Source organism: Solanum verrucosum, unplaced genomic scaffold (genome assembly GCF_900185275.1).
Source record: "Solanum verrucosum unplaced genomic scaffold, falcon-dt-bn FXZP01000253.1, whole genome shotgun sequence".
NCBI classification, from domain to species: Eukaryota; Viridiplantae; Streptophyta; class Magnoliopsida; order Solanales; family Solanaceae; genus Solanum; species Solanum verrucosum.
Window position 1 is genome coordinate 572,357 of NW_026019984.1, and position 18,411 is coordinate 590,767.

Below are 18,411 nucleotides of genomic sequence, written 5' to 3' on the forward strand. Positions count from 1 at the left end.
TATTAATAATCTTTTTAATTTAATAAGTGGAAGAAGTGATAAATTTGATTTTGATTCAATAAGTAATAAAAAAGCACTTTAAAGTTATTTCTAATATGTGAAAAGGACGATTTTGACTTTTTTTTATCAAAAGAAATAAGAAGTCCAAAAAATATTTATTTACTCAATTTACGAGAGTCAATTTAATTAATATTTAAAATTAAATTAATTTAATTTAATATTTTAAATTAGATATTCAAAAAGTTATATCAAAATATTACTTTTTTGTTTATTCTTATTTGTCTATTTTATATTTTGTATGTCACTTAAGAAATAATTAAATATTAGTATTAAAATGATGAAATATTTTTATTCTTAAAAAAAAATAAGTAAAAACGAAACGTGAGAGTACAAAAAAATAATGTGACAAGTAAAATTTTTTTGAGAAAAAAAAAAGTTACTGTATGAAAAGTATGGCTGAGAAGAATAATGTCTACTTCGGACAATTCCGACTCCCAACAACTTCTGACCAATTATTCATCACTTTTCAATTTCCAGGCGACATACATACATCCCTTGCTCCGATAATCTGTGCCGGAACTAGGGTTCCGCCGGCCGGAGAATTCTCCAGCCTCCGGATCTGTCTAATTGAAGTTGTAGATCGCACAATTAGTTAAGCAAAATTGGAATGATTTATTGGTGAATTGATTGTAACTTGTTTGTTTTGTTGGTGGTGGTTACTGGTTGGTAACTGAAGAAGAAGAAGAGGAGGACAAAAGTTCAATCAATAAACAGAAAATGAGTGTGAGCAACGGTTCAGTACATCCTGTTGACGCACCACCGTTGCAAACGGAAGCAGCTAACGTTCCGAGAGTAAGGATGAAGGATGTTCAAGGAATGCCTGGGACGATTGGTGGATCCTTCTTACGTTTCGCTCAGTTTGTATTTGCTGTTGTCTCGCTTTGCGTTATGGCTACTACCGCTGATTTTCCTTCCGTCACAGCTTTCTGGTAATATTTTTGTTCTGAAAGCACAAATTTCAGTTCCGATCATGTTTAGATAAGCATATGTGAGTTAGATGTTTAAGTTCAGGCGTAATTGCAAATGGTAGCAGTAACTGAAGAGATGTGTTTAGTTAATGAGTGTTCTCTTTGCAATATTTATGTGTTAACAGTTTGTACGGAAATTTTGGAGCTGAGCTTTGGATGCTTCACTTCAATTTGTCAATTAGATGAATTGGAGTTGATTTCTCACATGGTCACTCGTTATTATCTCAGAAAAACCATTTTCTCTACTGAAGAAAATTGGAATCAAGAAGAAAGATGACTTTTTGAGATGATAACTATTAGTTGAGTGGCCATCTGAGAAATCAATCGAACGAATTGAGAATGGGCTGATTTTTAGATGATCATATAGTATGCGACTTCGTGGTGTATTGTGTGGAACAATTGTGCCTGGCAGTTTGATTTTTCAAACTTTTTTTTGTATAATAAAAGGTCATTCATGTTCTGTATGCCATCAGATTAGCTGTTTCAATTTTATCAGATGTGAAATGATAGTTGCCCCTTCATAGTGGAGCCTTCTTGGATAACTTATTTCTAACTTGCTATTCAATCTGGAGATGCTCAGTTGACTCCTTAACGTTGATAGGAAGATGGCTTAATGAATAAAACGTGCATGAGGGTAAGGAACTCTGGATGAACTTAAGGTGAATAGGTGTAAGTCTCACTGCTTGGGAACAACCAGTGCTAACCATACTGAGAGACACGGGGGACGGGGCATTCTATTCCTTCAAGTCCCGCAGCTCTAAATGTGCCTATTCCTTTGACACATTTCCATGGAAAGAGGGTGGAAACGACTTATTCCTCATCAACATTAACCCGCTTACTGCGACTTGAATAAGACGAAGGCAATAGGCGTCACTGAACTAGGTACTTTCCTACTAACTACCCAAACTCCCAATGGGGATGAGCAACTCCACCAGGAAGAATGGAAATTGACTTTCATGTTGAAGTCTTCCCCGTTGGAAGGCTGAGGGGCACCTTGCACATCTTGGAAAGATCATGCTTTGTATACGCATTCTCATTATCTTTTATAAGTGAAGAAGGCAAACCTATGGGTCCTTAGTAGTGTTGACAAAGAAGAAGGATCCAGTTAAAAGAAAGCAAATCTTTCCATTTTTCTTAACTACCTTATAGAAAAAAACAATTGCTGGGAGATGGGGTTGTGGCCTTCTGATGGAGGATGTGTTAATTCTCCACTGGATATGCTAAAAATTTCAGCCTATAAAGTCTATAACTTATATCGGAAGTATAAATCTAGTGGTTAGCGAGTCCAGTGCCTCTGGTTCAAGTCTCGTTGTAGTACGGTGACAGGCATCTTATGTATTGGTACATCCTCACTGCGCCACAGGTTGTTAATTTGTACTGGTTGATGCTGTGTAAATATGATATTTATCATCCTCCTAAAAGAAAAAGGTAATTTGCCGGCAAAGTCTGTTGATGCCTTGATGGTTGTACTATTTGTAAATTTTGAAGATCAAATTAAGATTTTGTATATAGTTGGGGGGGGGGGGGGGGGGGGTACCTTTTGCTCCTTTTATTAATATCTTTTCTGTCACATTACCTCACTGGATGGTTGTTCGAAGCGGACATTGTTCAGTTCTGTTGTTAACATAGATCTAGTATTGCCTAAATGTGCTAGTTAATCACGTGGTATCTCCATTGACTTGAAGTCAACTAATTGGGCTGCAAATGCTGCCAATAATTCATCATATATCTTGTTAGAAGTTTGGATCTCTTCTTTAAACGCGAGTGAAGGAAATCTAAGAACTCTTTTCTTTTGGGTGGTATCTTATATTTGGCTTATATTTTCGTACGTGCTATGTATTTTGGCCCTTTGATAAAAAACATGCTTACTGGAAGTTGTGTTGCTTTATGGTGAATTTTTCATCTTATCTGGTTTTCCAGTTACCTTGTCGCTGCTGCTGGCTTGCAGAGCTTATGGAGCTTGTCTCTAGGAATTCTTGATGTTTATGCTCTCCTTGTTGGACGGTGCTTGCAAAATTCTCGGGTTGTGAGCTTATTTGCTGTCGGTGATGGGGTAAGTTGCTACAGATTCATCAAAAACTTGATCACGTAATAGTAATTGTGCTAATAAATGAATGAAGGGATTATTGAAGTAGTATTCTTGTACGATAAAAAAGATGCATATCAACTTGTCAAACATTCTGATTTCTTCGTGTGATACAAAAATTTGGATCTTCATAGAAACTAGAAAGTTGATGGCCCTTGCACAATTTGGTACAATCAGACATGCAAGGACTTGATACGACAGAGAAAAGCTCCCATAAGAATCGGTTCAATACATTAGTGCTGTGATTTTGTATTGTTTGATGAGTAAAATATCAATAAGTGTTCCAACTTTTTACCTTGCATTGGTATGAAAAAGCTTAATGCAGATATTTTGGATTCCGTTAATTTCCTATGGAAGTTTTGCAATTTCTTAGTGTATTCTTGGAAATTTTTGATCCATCTTTCATCTCTTAAGATATAGATACGCGAGGTCAGCCATAAAAGTTCTTCTTTAACATGGGGTTTTAACTTGTCCACTTTATCGTGCAAATTACCATGTACGAAATTTTGAAAAGTTAATTGTCTTTTAAATATCTCATAAAGAGTGGCATTAGAGTTACTTCTAACAGTATATTCCCACCCATGGGCAGAGATGAAACCCCAATCATCAAAAAGTACACTATATATCCAAATTCCAATGTCAAAATTAGTTTTTATCAATATGTAATTGATTTGAAAGCACATAGATGTTGAATCTCCATTGAAGGAGGAAACGTCTTCCATGTACAATGTGGATGAGATCAAAAGAAATTCTCAAGTAAGCATAGAATCCAAAGTTACTCTTTCTCCTATAAGGAAGGCTTGTGTGTTTACTTCTTTATATTTTGAATTCTCTTGGTAAAATCCTAGCTCTGCCACTGCCCATTCACCATATTCAACTTTGTTCATATAATATAAAATTGTAAATAAGCTCATTGTGGAGCATATTTCCAGATTGATGACTTCTTGCCATTTATCTTCTTCATGAATGTCTTTCTTGCAGGTCACTTCTACCCTCATGTTTGCTGCAGCCTGTGCTTCTGCTGGCATTACTGTACTGATTGGCAATGACCTCGGTGTCTGCTCTCAAAATCACTGCTTAGAGTTCGAGACTGCTACTGCCATGGCTTTTCTTAGCTGGTTCTGTGCTTTGCCATCATTTCTCTTAAACTTTTGGTCACTTGCATCCAGGTGAAGAAGGGCTCTCAAGGAAATTACAAACGACGCCAAAATATATCTTGTGAAAGTACTGCCTTTTGTTTTGATGTTGTAAAATTTTGTCTAGATGATCATTGTCCCCCAAAAACATACAATTGCTGCTGCTGTGTGTAAATACAGATTGCGTAAAGCAGGTTAATTTGGGAAATTGAGCTGTGCTCTACTCTGTTGCTAGATATGAAGGTTTGCACATAAATTTCTAGCAGGCAGTCTTGGCATCACATAGCTTAAATTGTATGACACTGAAAATGCCATATCATGTAGCCATTCTTCCTAGCATATAACTACTCTATTTCTGTTGTCATTATTTCACTGGTGCCTTTTATTGAAATACTTTCTTTGTCTTAATTTATGCGACACTATTTTGACTAGTCTTAAGAGACAGTGAATCATCTTGAAAGATTTGAAAAAAATGTGCTATATATATTGTGACAGTAGGTATATGCAATGTTTACAAGCAGCTATTATTAAGTGTCTTTATTTAGTCATATATGATCAATTTGATGTGTTATACAAAAGAAGCTATGGTAGCTATTGCAGGTCAAAGTATTAATGTAACACTAAAGATTTCTGAATCTACGGTACACGTAAAGGTGATCGAGTTGGTTGAACAGGAACAAATACACTGTATGCTTTTTTGATCAAGCTCGATTTACCCGAAAGATAGCAGTGGCAGGTGACCTTATATAAATCAAAAGCTTTCTGGACTAACATTCAGTTGTAAAAACATTCAGAAACAAGCAACTTCACTCAAAAAAAAGAAAGCTGCACTATTAAGATTTACACGAGTATCAAGAATTCAAGAAATGAAATACAACTTCCAGTTTAATTAAATTAATGCAGAAGAAACTGGGAATTTTACATATTACAAAAATTTTCGTTTGTCCCCGCATTCATCTGTGTTCCTGGCTATTAGTGTTCTGTGAGAAAGGTCGAAAAAAGAAAAAAAATGACAGCATTACACGAATGACCAGTTAATAAACGAAAAGGCCAAGCAGTGGACAGCGTTTTCTTCAGACGAAGCAAAGACTTTCCATGCAATAGCTTGTTCATATGAAATATGTCGTCCCATTGTTGACATGCAGATACCACCCGGCAAACACGCGAAACCCTGTGGTCAAGAAACAACAGTCAGACGAAAACAACCTCAACTTTGGTCTTTTGGCTCTGCAATAGCCTGTGGATCAAACCATTATACCCGAAGACAAAATGAATTTTGCAGCATCAGAATAGTCTACAGACTACGGAGTAGCTAATTACCTGTTCCATGATCTTGGTGAACTCTGAGAGCAACACTTTCCTTCCGGGTTCATCAAATATCTTATCTAGAGAAATGTCCTGTAATGCAACTAATGTTGTCTCCAGCATGTCAAGTCCGGCCTTATTAGCAAAAATGAAAACTGGAAGCGACTGCAACAACAGAGAGAACATCATCAACCTACTGACACATTCTTGTAACAAGACAAAAGACTAGAACGTAACGAGAATATTTAATATGGGGATGTCAAAAAAATGTCTGGAACACTAATGAGGACAATTAAACGCCAATCAGATACGTTCTTCTTTATGTATGTGTTCATGTTTCATAGCAACATAACATACAGTGTTTCTTAATCACAAACGAAATATGTTATATCAAGGTGAGTTCATAAATTTTGTAGCAAGAGAACTTCATACCTTCAATGAGCAGCATAAAATAGCATCCTGGTGTTGCCAGAGATTCTTTAGTACTGATTCATCGCCACTAGAATCAGCTCGAAGCAACTCTGTTCCCATGTGATAACTGGAGATTAAATGCAAAAGAACATGGAATGTTAACAATCAGACAAGGACTTCAAAAACTTTGGTATATTTTCTCAATAAGTTGAGAAAGGAAAAAATTTCTCAAATAATCAACAGTACTCTTACTTCTTACTGAAAATCAGAGATGCAGTAAGCCAAAACTAGCAAGCATGATCATGAATATGAAAAGCAAAACGTTGAGCAGAACAGAAGGGAACAAGTGTCGCCATGATCAAGAAATCATCAAGGCTCACAAGAAGATTATATTTGTGAGGACCTTACCTATAGCTCTGGCAGATCCAATGCGACAATGTTACAGCTTCTGGTGAGCCTGGAGAAAGCTTGGCCCCCAGTGTTGGATTCATTCCTGTAGGAGATATTGCCATGGCAACTCGTTGGACAGACGAAACCACACTGCGAACATACTGTCGGGCCATGGTAGCCACATTGTCCTGAAGATTGTCCTCAAATGGAAATTGGAAAGCGATTGTCAGTACAGATCGTGCACTGTAACAAGAGGCCATATCTCCGGTAGCTGAGTTCCTTGCTGGGCCCACTTCGAGACTTGATGCTAGATCTAATGTTCTATGTGCGTTCAATGTATCCTGGGCATCACCCTGAATAATAAAATCACAATTCATGCTATAATGTTAATGTTCAACTCAGCTCATTCGCTAAATTCAATTTTGTGGTGGATGGATAATTTACTCAACTGATTTTGATTCGAGAGGAATAATGCGAAACCCGGAGGGGAGCAAAGGTGCATCATCTGGAAACATCTCATCAATAGGGGCAAAAACCAGTTCAGAACAGGCTCCAACTGCATTCTCATCAGTGCCACTACACATCTGGAAATGATTGTTGTGTTAGCATTATATCCTTCAAGGATGTTTGTGAGGTACAGCACACGGAAACATCAAAGTATAGGCTGAAGTACCTGTAAAAGGTGAATATCTCTTGGCATAAAAGCATCTTCCTGTCCAATAGAGTGCCCTTCGAGTCTAATAACTTCAAGCATCTGTAAAGCAAAATCAAAAATGAGAAGAAGTCTCAAGTATAATATTATTTATATAATTATATTGGCAACAAGCGTAGCAATTGAAAGAAGGAAGGAGTGCAAACTGCTTACTTCTTCATGCTCAATTGTGTGGCCAAGTGGCATTATTATCTGGCTTCCGGTAAATCTGGTAGGCCTCATCCCAGGATATGTATACGGACAAGATTTCAATGCAGAAGCTACAAAAGCATCAACATTAAAGTCCGCCCACTCTGAACGGTGCTCCCTCAGAAACCGAACCAGTACTGCGGGAGGAACATTCTGTCATGAAACAAAAGAGTTAAGTTATTCTCATTGATCCAGTTACGAGTTCATACATCGCATGTCAAGCAAAATTAATGAGGAAAATTATCATGCTTTAACATTCAAGGAATCCCGATTCTTTCCTAAACAAATGAGCCAGTTCTCCATGAAACAAGAGCACTACAGAAAGCTTCTCTTTTGAATCAAGTCTATCTACTGCCGATATGGACCAGTAACTCAGCAGGTATCACAAAAGATGATGCAAAAATGAACTTGTAAACTTCTGTTAGCTGTGTATTAACAAGGAAAAGGTAACTTGTCCACTAAAAATTTCTGGTCAGTTCAAGAAAGATCCACTATTCACCTGGAGTAGCATTGATGCTTTGGCACAAAGGATGCCTCCAAGGGACGAAAGAGGAATGGAGGTGGTGGCGAGGTTCTTCCTTGAATTGACAGCAACTATGACATCTTCAGCACCATCTGAACTTAACATTGACCAGCCATCGTCGCCGAATCCATTAATGGCATCATTGAACCCTCTGCAATATAGAAATGGCCTAATAAGGTACATGTATATGTTCTTCGGAATTGGCAACTCAAAAGAGCATAAAATTTCTACATCTCAAAGCCACACAACATAAATCAGAAATAAGCATCACCTGCATAATCTCTGGCTAAATGTTCGAAGAACAGCAGGTTGCCTTCCTAGACCATATACTACCTCGCCGCTAGTCTCTTGCGCTAATTGCCTTGCATAGCGCAGTGCCTTCACAGGAAACAGATTAAAGCATGAAATCAGTGTTGCTTCTACTGTGGCAGTAAGCTATGAAAAGTGTGATGAATGCACATTTATATGCAGTATTAAATGATAACCAAGGGCTGAACTCACCGCAATAGTCATTTTCTGTGCAACAACTTTTGACGATTCATAGAGTGGACGCAAAATCTCAGGAGCACTCCATGCCTGAAAAATATATGCAGTGAATTGCAGCTACCAAGTGAAACAGGTTCATGACAAAGATACAGTACTATGCAAAATCTAACCTCCAGATTCAGGTGGTCAACAATATGTATGATTGATCCTCCACCGTCACACGGTCGAATCAGATATCCAGATGGAAGCATTTGAGCTCTTACAAACTGGGAAGCAGCAGCAGGATTTGGGCCAGGCCCATTACCAGATAGGGATCTTTCACAAACCTTGGTGAGGTGGGGGGAAAATTGATGCCACACACAAAAAGAAACTATCAGCAACATATACGAAATGGCACAGCTAATAGAATTCACTATTAAGAATCACTAATAATGGAGCCAAGTATCATACTTAAGTAGCAAGATCCTCAAATGTCTAGACGGGGATTAAAATGCAGCATTTAGTTAAATATGATCCAAATATTACATTTCTAGACTTTTGTTCAATCCAAGGATTGAAAGGTTGAGATGTTAAAAGACTAGTTAAACAGGGAATGCCAGAACTAATAAAAGTGGCCAGGTAGCCTACACAAGCTCACTCTAATGTGAAGGATTGCTTACCACGAGACTACCATTGTCTAGAGTTGTTGTGTATCTCAGCGTCCATAAATCACGTGCAGGAGCCAGAGTGGTAGGAGCATATATCTGAAAGAAATGATTCATTGATCCCCTCAATGCGGTAGCCAATCAAATCAGAAGTACAACATAATAAAGATTGAAGTGAAGGTTTTCACCTGTGTATACAAAAGCTCAACTGTACCACCATTTCCAGCAGGAAAGATAGTGATAACTTCAACATTCCGGCAGTCCCGGAACCAAGAAGGTCGATCTTTGAGGATCTCAGCAATCTGTAAAATATTTTAGTTAGAAAAAGCTGACAACATCTACAATCATCAAAGGACCAAGAATAGCAATGGAGCAGCAGTAATATTTCTAAATAAACTTTCCACAATTGTTTACCTTTGTTGGCTCTAAACTAACAAGACCACATGCTCGGGCTGCCACTCCACTGCAACTGTGTGAGATGGCAAAAATCCCAACTGAATCCGGACCAGGCTGACAATAGAATGAGAATATTGCCTTTTAGCCGTCTGGTCAATGATACAGATGGAAATACTGAATTTTTAAAAGTAAAAGATGATTGACTAGAGTTCAACCTTCATCCCAGGCATCGGGACCCAATCGACAGCAGTTCCTGTAGCCTTAGAAAGGAACTCTGCCAAGGTTTCTTCTGCAATTGGTAGTAGTCTGCATAGAGAATAAGCATGACTTAGATAAAAAAAAATCAGTCCCTTAAATTGTGATATATGCCATTTATTTCCAACAAAGATACAGTATGAACACATTCGAGAATGAACACCATATAAGTAAGGGGTGGGAAAAATAGCTGTTTGAAATAATTACCCAGCAGGATTGTTAGCATCTCTAAGGGAATGCTGAGGGGTGGTTACCACTGATTCGCAACTTACATCAGTAGTGGCCGCCGATACCTGCAGAAAACACAAGTAGAGTCTTAAGTAAGCTTAAATTAAGTCCTCTTGATCCACAAATGACTGGTGATATCTGTCATCTCACAACATTTAAGTCACGGGACCTTAAATGTTTCTTGTACTACTACACAAAAACAATGCCATATTAATTTAGTCCCAAATATAAAGTAAAACATTCCAGAATCATAAGACTGACTGATTAAAATCATGGACTCAATAGAGGTGGAATTTTGTAATCTTAGAATACACAGTGAGTAGACAATTCAGCAGAATACATCAAGTTAACAAAAAAGACAAGATATGTTTGACATTAATCTACAGTAAGCAACACATAGAGTTTTTGGACATAAAAAATAAACAAAGAATTAAGTTAACTTACACTTTGCAATTGTTGCCGCATATAGCCATTTTCACATACAAGCTGCGACACTTGTTTCTGCAAGCGGTCATTCTCCTCCATCAACAGTTTATTCATCGCAGACAACTTTCTGTTCACAGTCTGTAATCGAGAAGACTCTTTCCTTTGCTTCTCGCGACACCTGAAATGATACAAGGTTTACCCTCCATACCAAACTCTAAGCTCAATTTCCCAATCACCTAAAATTTACATATACCCTACCACCCAATCAACAAACCTAGGCAAGGAGAACCACAGTGATACATTCCAGTTTATCATCACTGATCTAATTAATACAAGATTTGAGCAATACTAACAAAGTGAAGTACAGATCAACAGTACACTATAGACATATAAAATGTATGCAATTAACAAGAAAACATAAACCAAATTTGGGAAAAACTAAACAATGACAGTGTACCTTCTGTTCTGAAACCAAACTTTGATCTGCTTAGGCTCGATATTCGACAGAATATGGCATTCACGGATCAATTGCTGTCGACGCAACGAGCTAGGCTTAGGACACTCTGCATAAACCCTCTCCAAAGCCTCAACTTGCTCCGCCGTATAACGAACATACTTTCCACTACTATCAAGATGTTTAGTAATACTACCACTACTACTCTCCCTATGCTGCTGAGCCACCATAGCCATTTTACCTCAAATCCCAAACCCCACAATTAAAAAAATCAAGATTTTCAAAACACCCCCAAGTAGATATATTCCCTGAAACTACTTCCTTAGCAGCTTTATATATATATGTATATATATCTATACAGAGAACTAAGATTCTCTGAAACAAAGGCTTTATCTTTTTCTTTTGTTCCTTTTTTTTTTCTAGGGATCTCAGACAAGATTAAATGGACGATCTTGATTGAACTAGAAGATTCCTAGGTTCTCCCCCTTTTGGTTTCTACACAAGGCTCAAACATACACTTCACGCTAAACTTACAAATTAAGGTACAGCCAAAACTGCTCAACGAAAGATATGGCACAAAAGGACAACAAAATTTAAAAAAAAATCACTTAAGCTGTAAATTACTCGTGTTTGATACTTTACTACACCATTTCCATTCACACAAACCTCCAAACTCCATCATCATTAAAAAAAACTTTAACTTTCTACCAATAGCCCTTTGGTTTTTGCTTCAAAACTCTCAAATTTTTGGAATCTTTAAGCAAAAAAAATTATTATTTTTTATGAATTTCAAGATTCTGAGCTGGAATAAATGACACGTTTGAGACCCAACCTGAATTTTCGGGTTACAAGCCAAAAATGGAGTTCTTTTTCCCAAATATCACTGAAAAAGAGATGGATGAATTCTCTTAAAGTAGACAAAACAAATCACACAAACAAACACCTTTTACTCTATACAGAAAAACAAGAACCACCCCTTCACAAACAGAACGAAAAAAAAAAAAAAAATTGCTCTGATTCTTGATTTTCTCTTCTGTTTTTATTCAACCCCAGAAGAAAAAAAAGGTTCAAAACATTAGTAGAAACAACCCCTTAAGATCTGAAACTGAAACAAACTCTAAAGGACATGGGTTTTTTTAGGAACAACAAAAAAAGATTGAATTTTTATTGTTTTAAGAGAGAGAGAAGTGATGTTTTTTGTGTAAGATGATGAAAAATGAAGAGTGGTGGGTGAGGAAAAAGGGGGAAAAAGAAAGAAAATGGAGAGAGAATGGGTGAGAGAGACAGTAATGTTTGGGAATTTTGCTTGAGTTAAAGCTTTTTGAGCTCGCAAATCGAAAATGCCTGTGTTTTTATGCTGCTATCTCCTTCTTTGCTTCCCTCACTGTTCTTCCTTGTGTTTTTCTGTTTTCTTTGTTTTTTCCTCCTCCCTTTGTCACCGAAACAATAATTTATTCAGTGTAATCTCATTAAGTCACACGAAAGAAAGATAGAATGTAAAAAGGTTATTTTTTATCGTAAGTCAAGTCTGATGTAAGTTAAGTCAGACAAAGATATAGAATGTAGAAAAGTTATTTTTGATCATAAGTGAGAATTGAACATAAAAAAGACTGACTTATCTAGTGTAATTTCGTTAGTTAAGTCTAACGAAGATAGAATGTAGAAAAGTTATTTTCGATCGTAAGTCAAGTCTGATGAGTTTTGAACATAAAAAAGACTAACTTATCTAGTGTAATTTCGTAAGTTAAGTCTGACGAAGATAGAATGTAAAAAAGTTATTTTCAATCGTAAGTCAAGTCTGATGAGAATTGAACATAAAAAAGACTAATTTATCTAGTGTAATTTCGTAAGTTTAGTCTAACGAAGATAGAATGTAGAAAAGTTATTTTCGATCATAAGTCAAATCTGATGAGAATTGAACATAAAAAAGACTAACTTATCTAGTGTAATCTCGTAAGTTAAGTCTCACGAAAGATAGAATGAAAAAGGTCTTTTTCGATCGTAAGTCAAGTCTGATGAGAATTGAACATAAAAAAAGATTAACTTATCTAGTGTAATTTCGCAAATTACGTCTCACGAAAGATAGAATGCAAAAAAATTGTTTTGATAAATATTTAATTCAAATGAAAAATCTCAGTTGCTAAGTTCATTGGTTGGACTTTCACCTTATTGATTACACTTAAATTTTCATTCTTCTACTTCTAATTTTAAAAAATAAAATATATGATATGAAATTCTAAGCTTCCATTTGATTACAAATTTGTAATTGTGACTTAAAAATTAATCTTTTCTTTCGATTAAATTAACAACATACTTAATGTAATCTCATAGTGAAGTTTAAAAAGAATAAAATGTAAAGATATTATAAGCTCTCGTGTGGCTATTAATTTTGAGTGTTCAGACATACATTTTACTTGAAATTCATTAAAAAATTTGTGAGTGAAAGTCTCCGTACTCAAAATGAGTACTTACCACACTACTACAACTCTTTTTAGTGTAAGTCTCAATAACCAATCAGTTTGTCGAAACTTAAAAATATTTGAATCGAATTATCAACTATCAGATTAAATTTTATAACAAATAAATATATTTCATATAAAATTTTAATATTTATGACCAAATTTGGTAAAAGGATAACACACATCAGAAATAAGAAACTATGTCATATTATAATGTAAAGGATATTATATTGTACGAATATAAAAATACAGTAACCTGCTTTAAAGTGTAATAATGGAACTCCTTTTTCTTTTAAATATATTATATTATATTATTATTACTGTTTGGATGAATTTTCTGGTCTGTATAATAAACTATACAAGCTAAAAAGGGAAAAGTTCAAAGAACATCTTTGTTCATATATGGTCACAATACTGTTTTAATTGAATTATTATTATTTTTACCATTTTAAATTTTTTTAGCCAAATCTTTTTACCATTTTAAATTTTGGCATTTTTTCGCTGATAAGAAAGAGAATTATTCATGTCTTAAAATTAGCATAGTTAATAATTATATTATCTAAAATTTAATTGTTTTGTATTTTTTGGGATAAGGATCTGAAAAATATTCTAACTTTGATCGGATTTGCTGTTGCGATACTAAACTTTCATGAGGACCTATTACCTCCCTAGACAATTTAATACCGTATTTTAAACATATATATTTGCCCACGTGGACATAAACAATAATGCAAAATTATAAATAGTAATGTGGTCACGTGGGCACATATATAGCTTTAAAATACACTATTAAATAGTCCAAGGGGTAAAAAATACGGTATTAAATAGTCTATGGAGGTAATAGATCCTTATGAAAGTTTAGTATCGCAACAACAAATTCGACCAAAGTTGAGGTATTTTTCAGACCCTTATCCCTATTTTTTTAAAAAAAATCACATGTTTGACCCATAAAATAATATAATTAAACTATTAAAATATAATCTCTCTAAACAAAAATGTAAATTACAGTAATCTTATAAATAATTTGGTGATATACAAAGTGTAATTATTCTAACATTTAATTGAAATTACAATAATCTCCTTAACAATATGATAATACACTATATAAGAACTTTTATACACAAATTTTAATCAGATATCTCGAGTTAGATCTTAAATATGAAATGAACTTTGTTAAAAAAATAATCTTTTTAAATTTTAAAATGAAACTTCTAAACGTGAATTTGAATTTCGAAAATGCAGATTATAGCAATATAATTATCGAACGAAAAAATTTAAATACTATACGGAGTAGATGTACAGTAAGTGAAATGACGTATACGACCCACGCCACGTACTGTTAAAAAGAAAAAAATGAAAAAAATGGTTGGGTCAAATCAGTCAGAAAATAAAATCTTCTGCCAAAATGCCTACTCTGCCCTTTTGTGGTCTAATTGCTCTCTGCCAAAATGGTTAAAAAGATTTATTGCCTCTTTCTTTTATCTTCACGAGGTAGGAATAAAATCGGCGTATGATAAAAAAAAAAGTAGGACAATTTTTCCAGATATATTGTTATTGTTATTGTTCTAGCCGAATGAAACTTGAGAAGTAGTACTAATTGGAGAGAAGGAAAATAAAAAAGACAGTTTAATGTAAAAAAAATCTTATATTTATGTAGGGCTCGAGAAAAGATCAAACTAAAAATGTGAATGTAAATAGTTTATTGGGAAAAAGATTCGAAATATATTCGAACTTTGACCGAAATTGTTGTAACAATCTCAAACTTTGGGCAGGACCTATTACCCCACATTATTTAATAGTGTATTTTAAAGATATATATGTATCCACGTTAACATCATAAATATTGCATCATTATAAATAATAACTTATCCAGCTGGACACTTATATATCTTTAAAATACATTATTAAATAGTGCAACGGTAATAGGTCCTGCCCAAAATTTGAAATTATTACAAGCAATTTCGATCAAAATTTAAATATATTTCAGACTTTTTTCCCTAGTTTATTCTAATATAAATATTAGTGATTATTTTTACTATTCGAATTTGTGATGGACTACTTTAAACCATTGCTTAAAAGATTCCTTGGAAGAGGAAGAAAATAAAAATAGTGAAAAAATAATTAAAGAACTAAAAAAGAATCAGTAGCTGCTAAGATCCTAGTGGATTCTCTATAGGATCAAAGTGTTTATGTCAGATAGGATTAATTACTTGAAGATCTGATCTTTTGTGTCAAAGGAAAACACAACATTTTTGAATATAACCGACGAGGACGGTGATGAAGTGATAAGTACTTTTATATTTTTAATTAGAGGTCTTAATTTTGAGGTTTTCGAGATACAAAATCGTCTTGGAAGTGTTCATCTCGCAATATGGAAATTTTCGATACAAAGTCGAATTTAGTTGAGCTTTAATATGAGTACTAGAGTTCGAACTTCAAAAGAATTCAAAGTGGGAATTCATCTGCTATTTTTGGTGTCTAAGTATAGTTTTGTGTGTTGTGCTTCATAGGATTTGATTAAATAAATAATTTCATTCACCCGCATTAATAATACGATGCATAATATCATCGTCATATTCTCTCCCAACTTCCTTGAATTATTGACTTTATATATATTTGAAACTTCATCTCTTGAAAATGACTTGTGTATCAACCCGCATCTCCGTATTTACCTCCTCAATTACGTCACTAAACTTGCACTTCAAGTACTCTGTCTTATTCGTGCTCAACATGAACCTTTAGACTACAAAGTATGTCTCCAAACCTCCCGTAGTCTCATCAATCAATACTATATCATATGTAAATGACATACACCATGACAACTCTCTTTAGATATGTCACACAAATTCCTTCATCACCAAGACAAATAAAAAGAGGGTAAGAGCTTCATGAAAATATTATAGTTAAATGTTTTACTATATACTATTAATACTACTTATTTTAAGGGGTTGTCGATAACTTAAGCCAGCTATTAATTTCCTTCTCTTCCATAAAATCAGGGCAAGATAGAAGAGTTACTACAACTAGATACTAGTACTCAACATGTTGGTGAAAGGACAAATCAAATCTAGTTAGTTAGTAGTGATTGAATAGTGGGAAACAAATATATAGTCACATGTCCAACTTAAGGTTTTCAAGTTTTTGATTGACAACACAATACTAATTAATTTTTTAGCTAAACATGAGATTTCAAATTTTTCCTCTAATCTCTCATAGGAAAAAACAATATTTTATACAATTAATAGTACTCCCTATTTCTCTCCCATATTAATCTAGTGGGATTAGTTGGATGTGTTGCTGTTTACCATTACTTTTAACCAATTTTTTCGCTTCATAATTACACTAATTTGCAGTCAGATTTATAATTAGTAGAGTAATTAACAAGGTGGGGTTCTTTGATTTGTCTTCTTTAATTAGTTTAGAGTTTTTTTTCCCACACAAATAGCTTCTTGTTAACATTTAGTCCATTGTTCTTTACTATAAGTGGTGTTATGTCTCATTCCTTACCTTTCACTTTTGTTAAAATCTTGCTATCATTACCTTACATGTTATCTCTTTTTTCTTTGTTTTCTTCTTGTCTTGTTCACAATTACATTATAAATTTGCTCTCCATTTTCTCAATATTTCAAAGAAAGTAATATGTTTGGGGTGGGGGGTGGGGTATCTTGTAACCAATTATAACAATAATATACCTAGTAGTAATGAAGTTTGGAAAAAGTGAAGTGTACACAGACCTTAATATTAATTCTGGTTAGTTTTAAGTGGTAATTGACTTAAGTTAACGTGATAATGATATGATCTTCACCTTGAATGAAGTAACAAGGCTCTAGGTCATTGTCCAACTTCCTTGTTCCCGTTTAGTATTTTTCTTTGACGATAGTTTCCACTTTAAAACCTATTGCACATTACATATTACCTTCATTGTTAGGAAAAAAAGTCTTGTTTTTGCTCTTAATCTTTGATGAAGCTCCAATGTGAATGTAACTTGAAATCGTAACAAAAAATATGAGTAAACTTAGACCTCCTCTACTAATTCAAACACATGAAGTTCACTCATTTTACGTTGGAATTCCATTGATAATACTAAAAAAATACGAAATGAAATTACTAATTTACAACATGTATAAATAAACTAAAAACTTGGACCTTTTCTAATATCATGATACAAGGGCTACACTCATTCTCATATTATAAACTTACAATATTCATGAAAAAATATATTTTTTTACTATATATAATGAGTGGGAATATCTACTACTTAGCACATGACAAGTGTTTTACTATATATAATAAGTGGGAATATCTACTACTTAGCACATGACAAGTGTTGGATGATATGTGCTTAGATAGTGTTGTACATTCTTCTTTTATGGTTGTACCTTTAAAATTTATATTATTGGACAATTTAACACCATTAATTACCTATCTCATTTGGGCCCATTTATTTCAATATATGTTGTCTACTTATTCTTTTTTTCAACCTTTTATTTTAAACTTCTTGAAATTTAATTACCTATTTATTACTCTCTCTATACACTTTTAATTGTTATGATTTCCTTTTTAGAGTCAAACTATAAGAATTTTAACTAATATTTTACAATGTGTTTTTTCATCATATTCATATGCAAAAAATTACAATTTATAGTACTTTTTGTATAGATTTTGCATATTTAAATTTTTTGTTTAAAATATCAAATTAATACAATCTAATTTAACTTTCAAAATTATTATATTAAGAGTGAATGTGAGGAGCTTCCCATTTATGGGAATTGACAAAAAATTCCTCAGATGTTACTTTTGTAATTTCACATGAAAAATATAATTCAATTGGTTAGTTAAAGGAGTAATGCAACTGCATTTCATTTTTTGTATCGATTGGACTAATTTGTCCCCTTAAAACTACAAATAATTCGTACAACTTTCTGAAAACATGGACCCTACTTATTACTACTTAGTTGTATTGCTTTGGTGACTGATATCAACTATTCTCTCTCCAATAATATTTCTCCAGTATTGACTTTATACAATTTTTAAGAAATTATAAATAAAAGAGTAATATTACTATATCATTCTTTAATTATAACAAATATAATGTATTAAAAAATATAATTGAAAAATGACTAATTAATGATAAGGGGTAAACTATCCATTGATTTCATAAAGTGGACAAGTATTGTAGGACATTCCAAAATAGTATAATAGACAATAATTATTGGACGGATAGAGTAGGATTAAGTCTTTCTTTCAGTACTTTTCTCACATTAATTAATTTCTCTCAGTATT

At 33.9% G+C, this 18,411-nt stretch overlaps 2 protein-coding genes across 2 annotated transcripts; one reads left to right on the forward strand and one right to left on the reverse strand.

Moving 5' to 3' along the window:
* Positions 1–492: 492 nt before the first annotated feature.
* Positions 493–4,508, forward strand: LOC125818419 (CASP-like protein 5A2). Its single transcript, XM_049497939.1, has 3 exons — positions 493–989; positions 2,949–3,081; positions 4,096–4,508. The coding sequence occupies exons 1-3, from the start codon at positions 778–780 to the stop codon at positions 4,285–4,287; spliced, it is 537 nt and encodes a 178-aa protein (XP_049353896.1). The 5' UTR covers positions 493–777; the 3' UTR covers positions 4,288–4,508.
* A 584-nt stretch (positions 4,509–5,092) lies between these two features.
* Positions 5,093–11,845, reverse strand: LOC125817994 (homeobox-leucine zipper protein REVOLUTA). Its single transcript, XM_049497495.1, has 18 exons — positions 10,673–11,845; positions 10,234–10,393; positions 9,769–9,854; positions 9,522–9,612; positions 9,325–9,420; positions 9,099–9,212; positions 8,926–9,009; positions 8,437–8,592; positions 8,282–8,356; positions 8,052–8,158; positions 7,757–7,931; positions 7,222–7,410; positions 7,030–7,110; positions 6,806–6,940; positions 6,375–6,709; positions 5,988–6,093; positions 5,571–5,720; positions 5,093–5,421 (listed from the first exon to the last, which is right to left on the reverse strand). The coding sequence occupies exons 1-18, from the start codon at positions 10,903–10,905 to the stop codon at positions 5,269–5,271; spliced, it is 2,526 nt and encodes an 841-aa protein (XP_049353452.1). The 5' UTR covers positions 10,906–11,845; the 3' UTR covers positions 5,093–5,268.
* Between the last annotated feature and the right edge of the window lie 6,566 nt (positions 11,846–18,411).

Excerpts from the sequence above, each read along its gene's own strand:
- LOC125818419 (XM_049497939.1), top strand. The coding sequence starts at position 778 with ATGAGTGTGAGCAACGGTTCAGTACATCCTGTTGACGCACCACCGTTG. Across the intron at positions 990-2,948 it reads CCTTCCGTCACAGCTTTCTG|TTACCTTGTCGCTGCTGCTG; the intron begins GTAATATTTTTG and ends CTGGTTTTCCAG. Across the intron at positions 3,082-4,095 it reads TATTTGCTGTCGGTGATGGG|GTCACTTCTACCCTCATGTT; the intron begins GTAAGTTGCTAC and ends TCTTTCTTGCAG.
- LOC125817994 (XM_049497495.1), bottom strand. The coding sequence starts at position 10,905 with ATGGCTATGGTGGCTCAGCAGCATAGGGAGAGTAGTAGTGGTAGTATT. Across the intron at positions 9,421-9,521 it reads TCCCGATGCCTGGGATGAAG|CCTGGTCCGGATTCAGTTGG; the intron begins GTTGAACTCTAG and ends TTCTATTGTCAG. Across the intron at positions 7,111-7,221 it reads ACACAATTGAGCATGAAGAA|ATGCTTGAAGTTATTAGACT; the intron begins GTAAGCAGTTTG and ends TTTGCTTTACAG.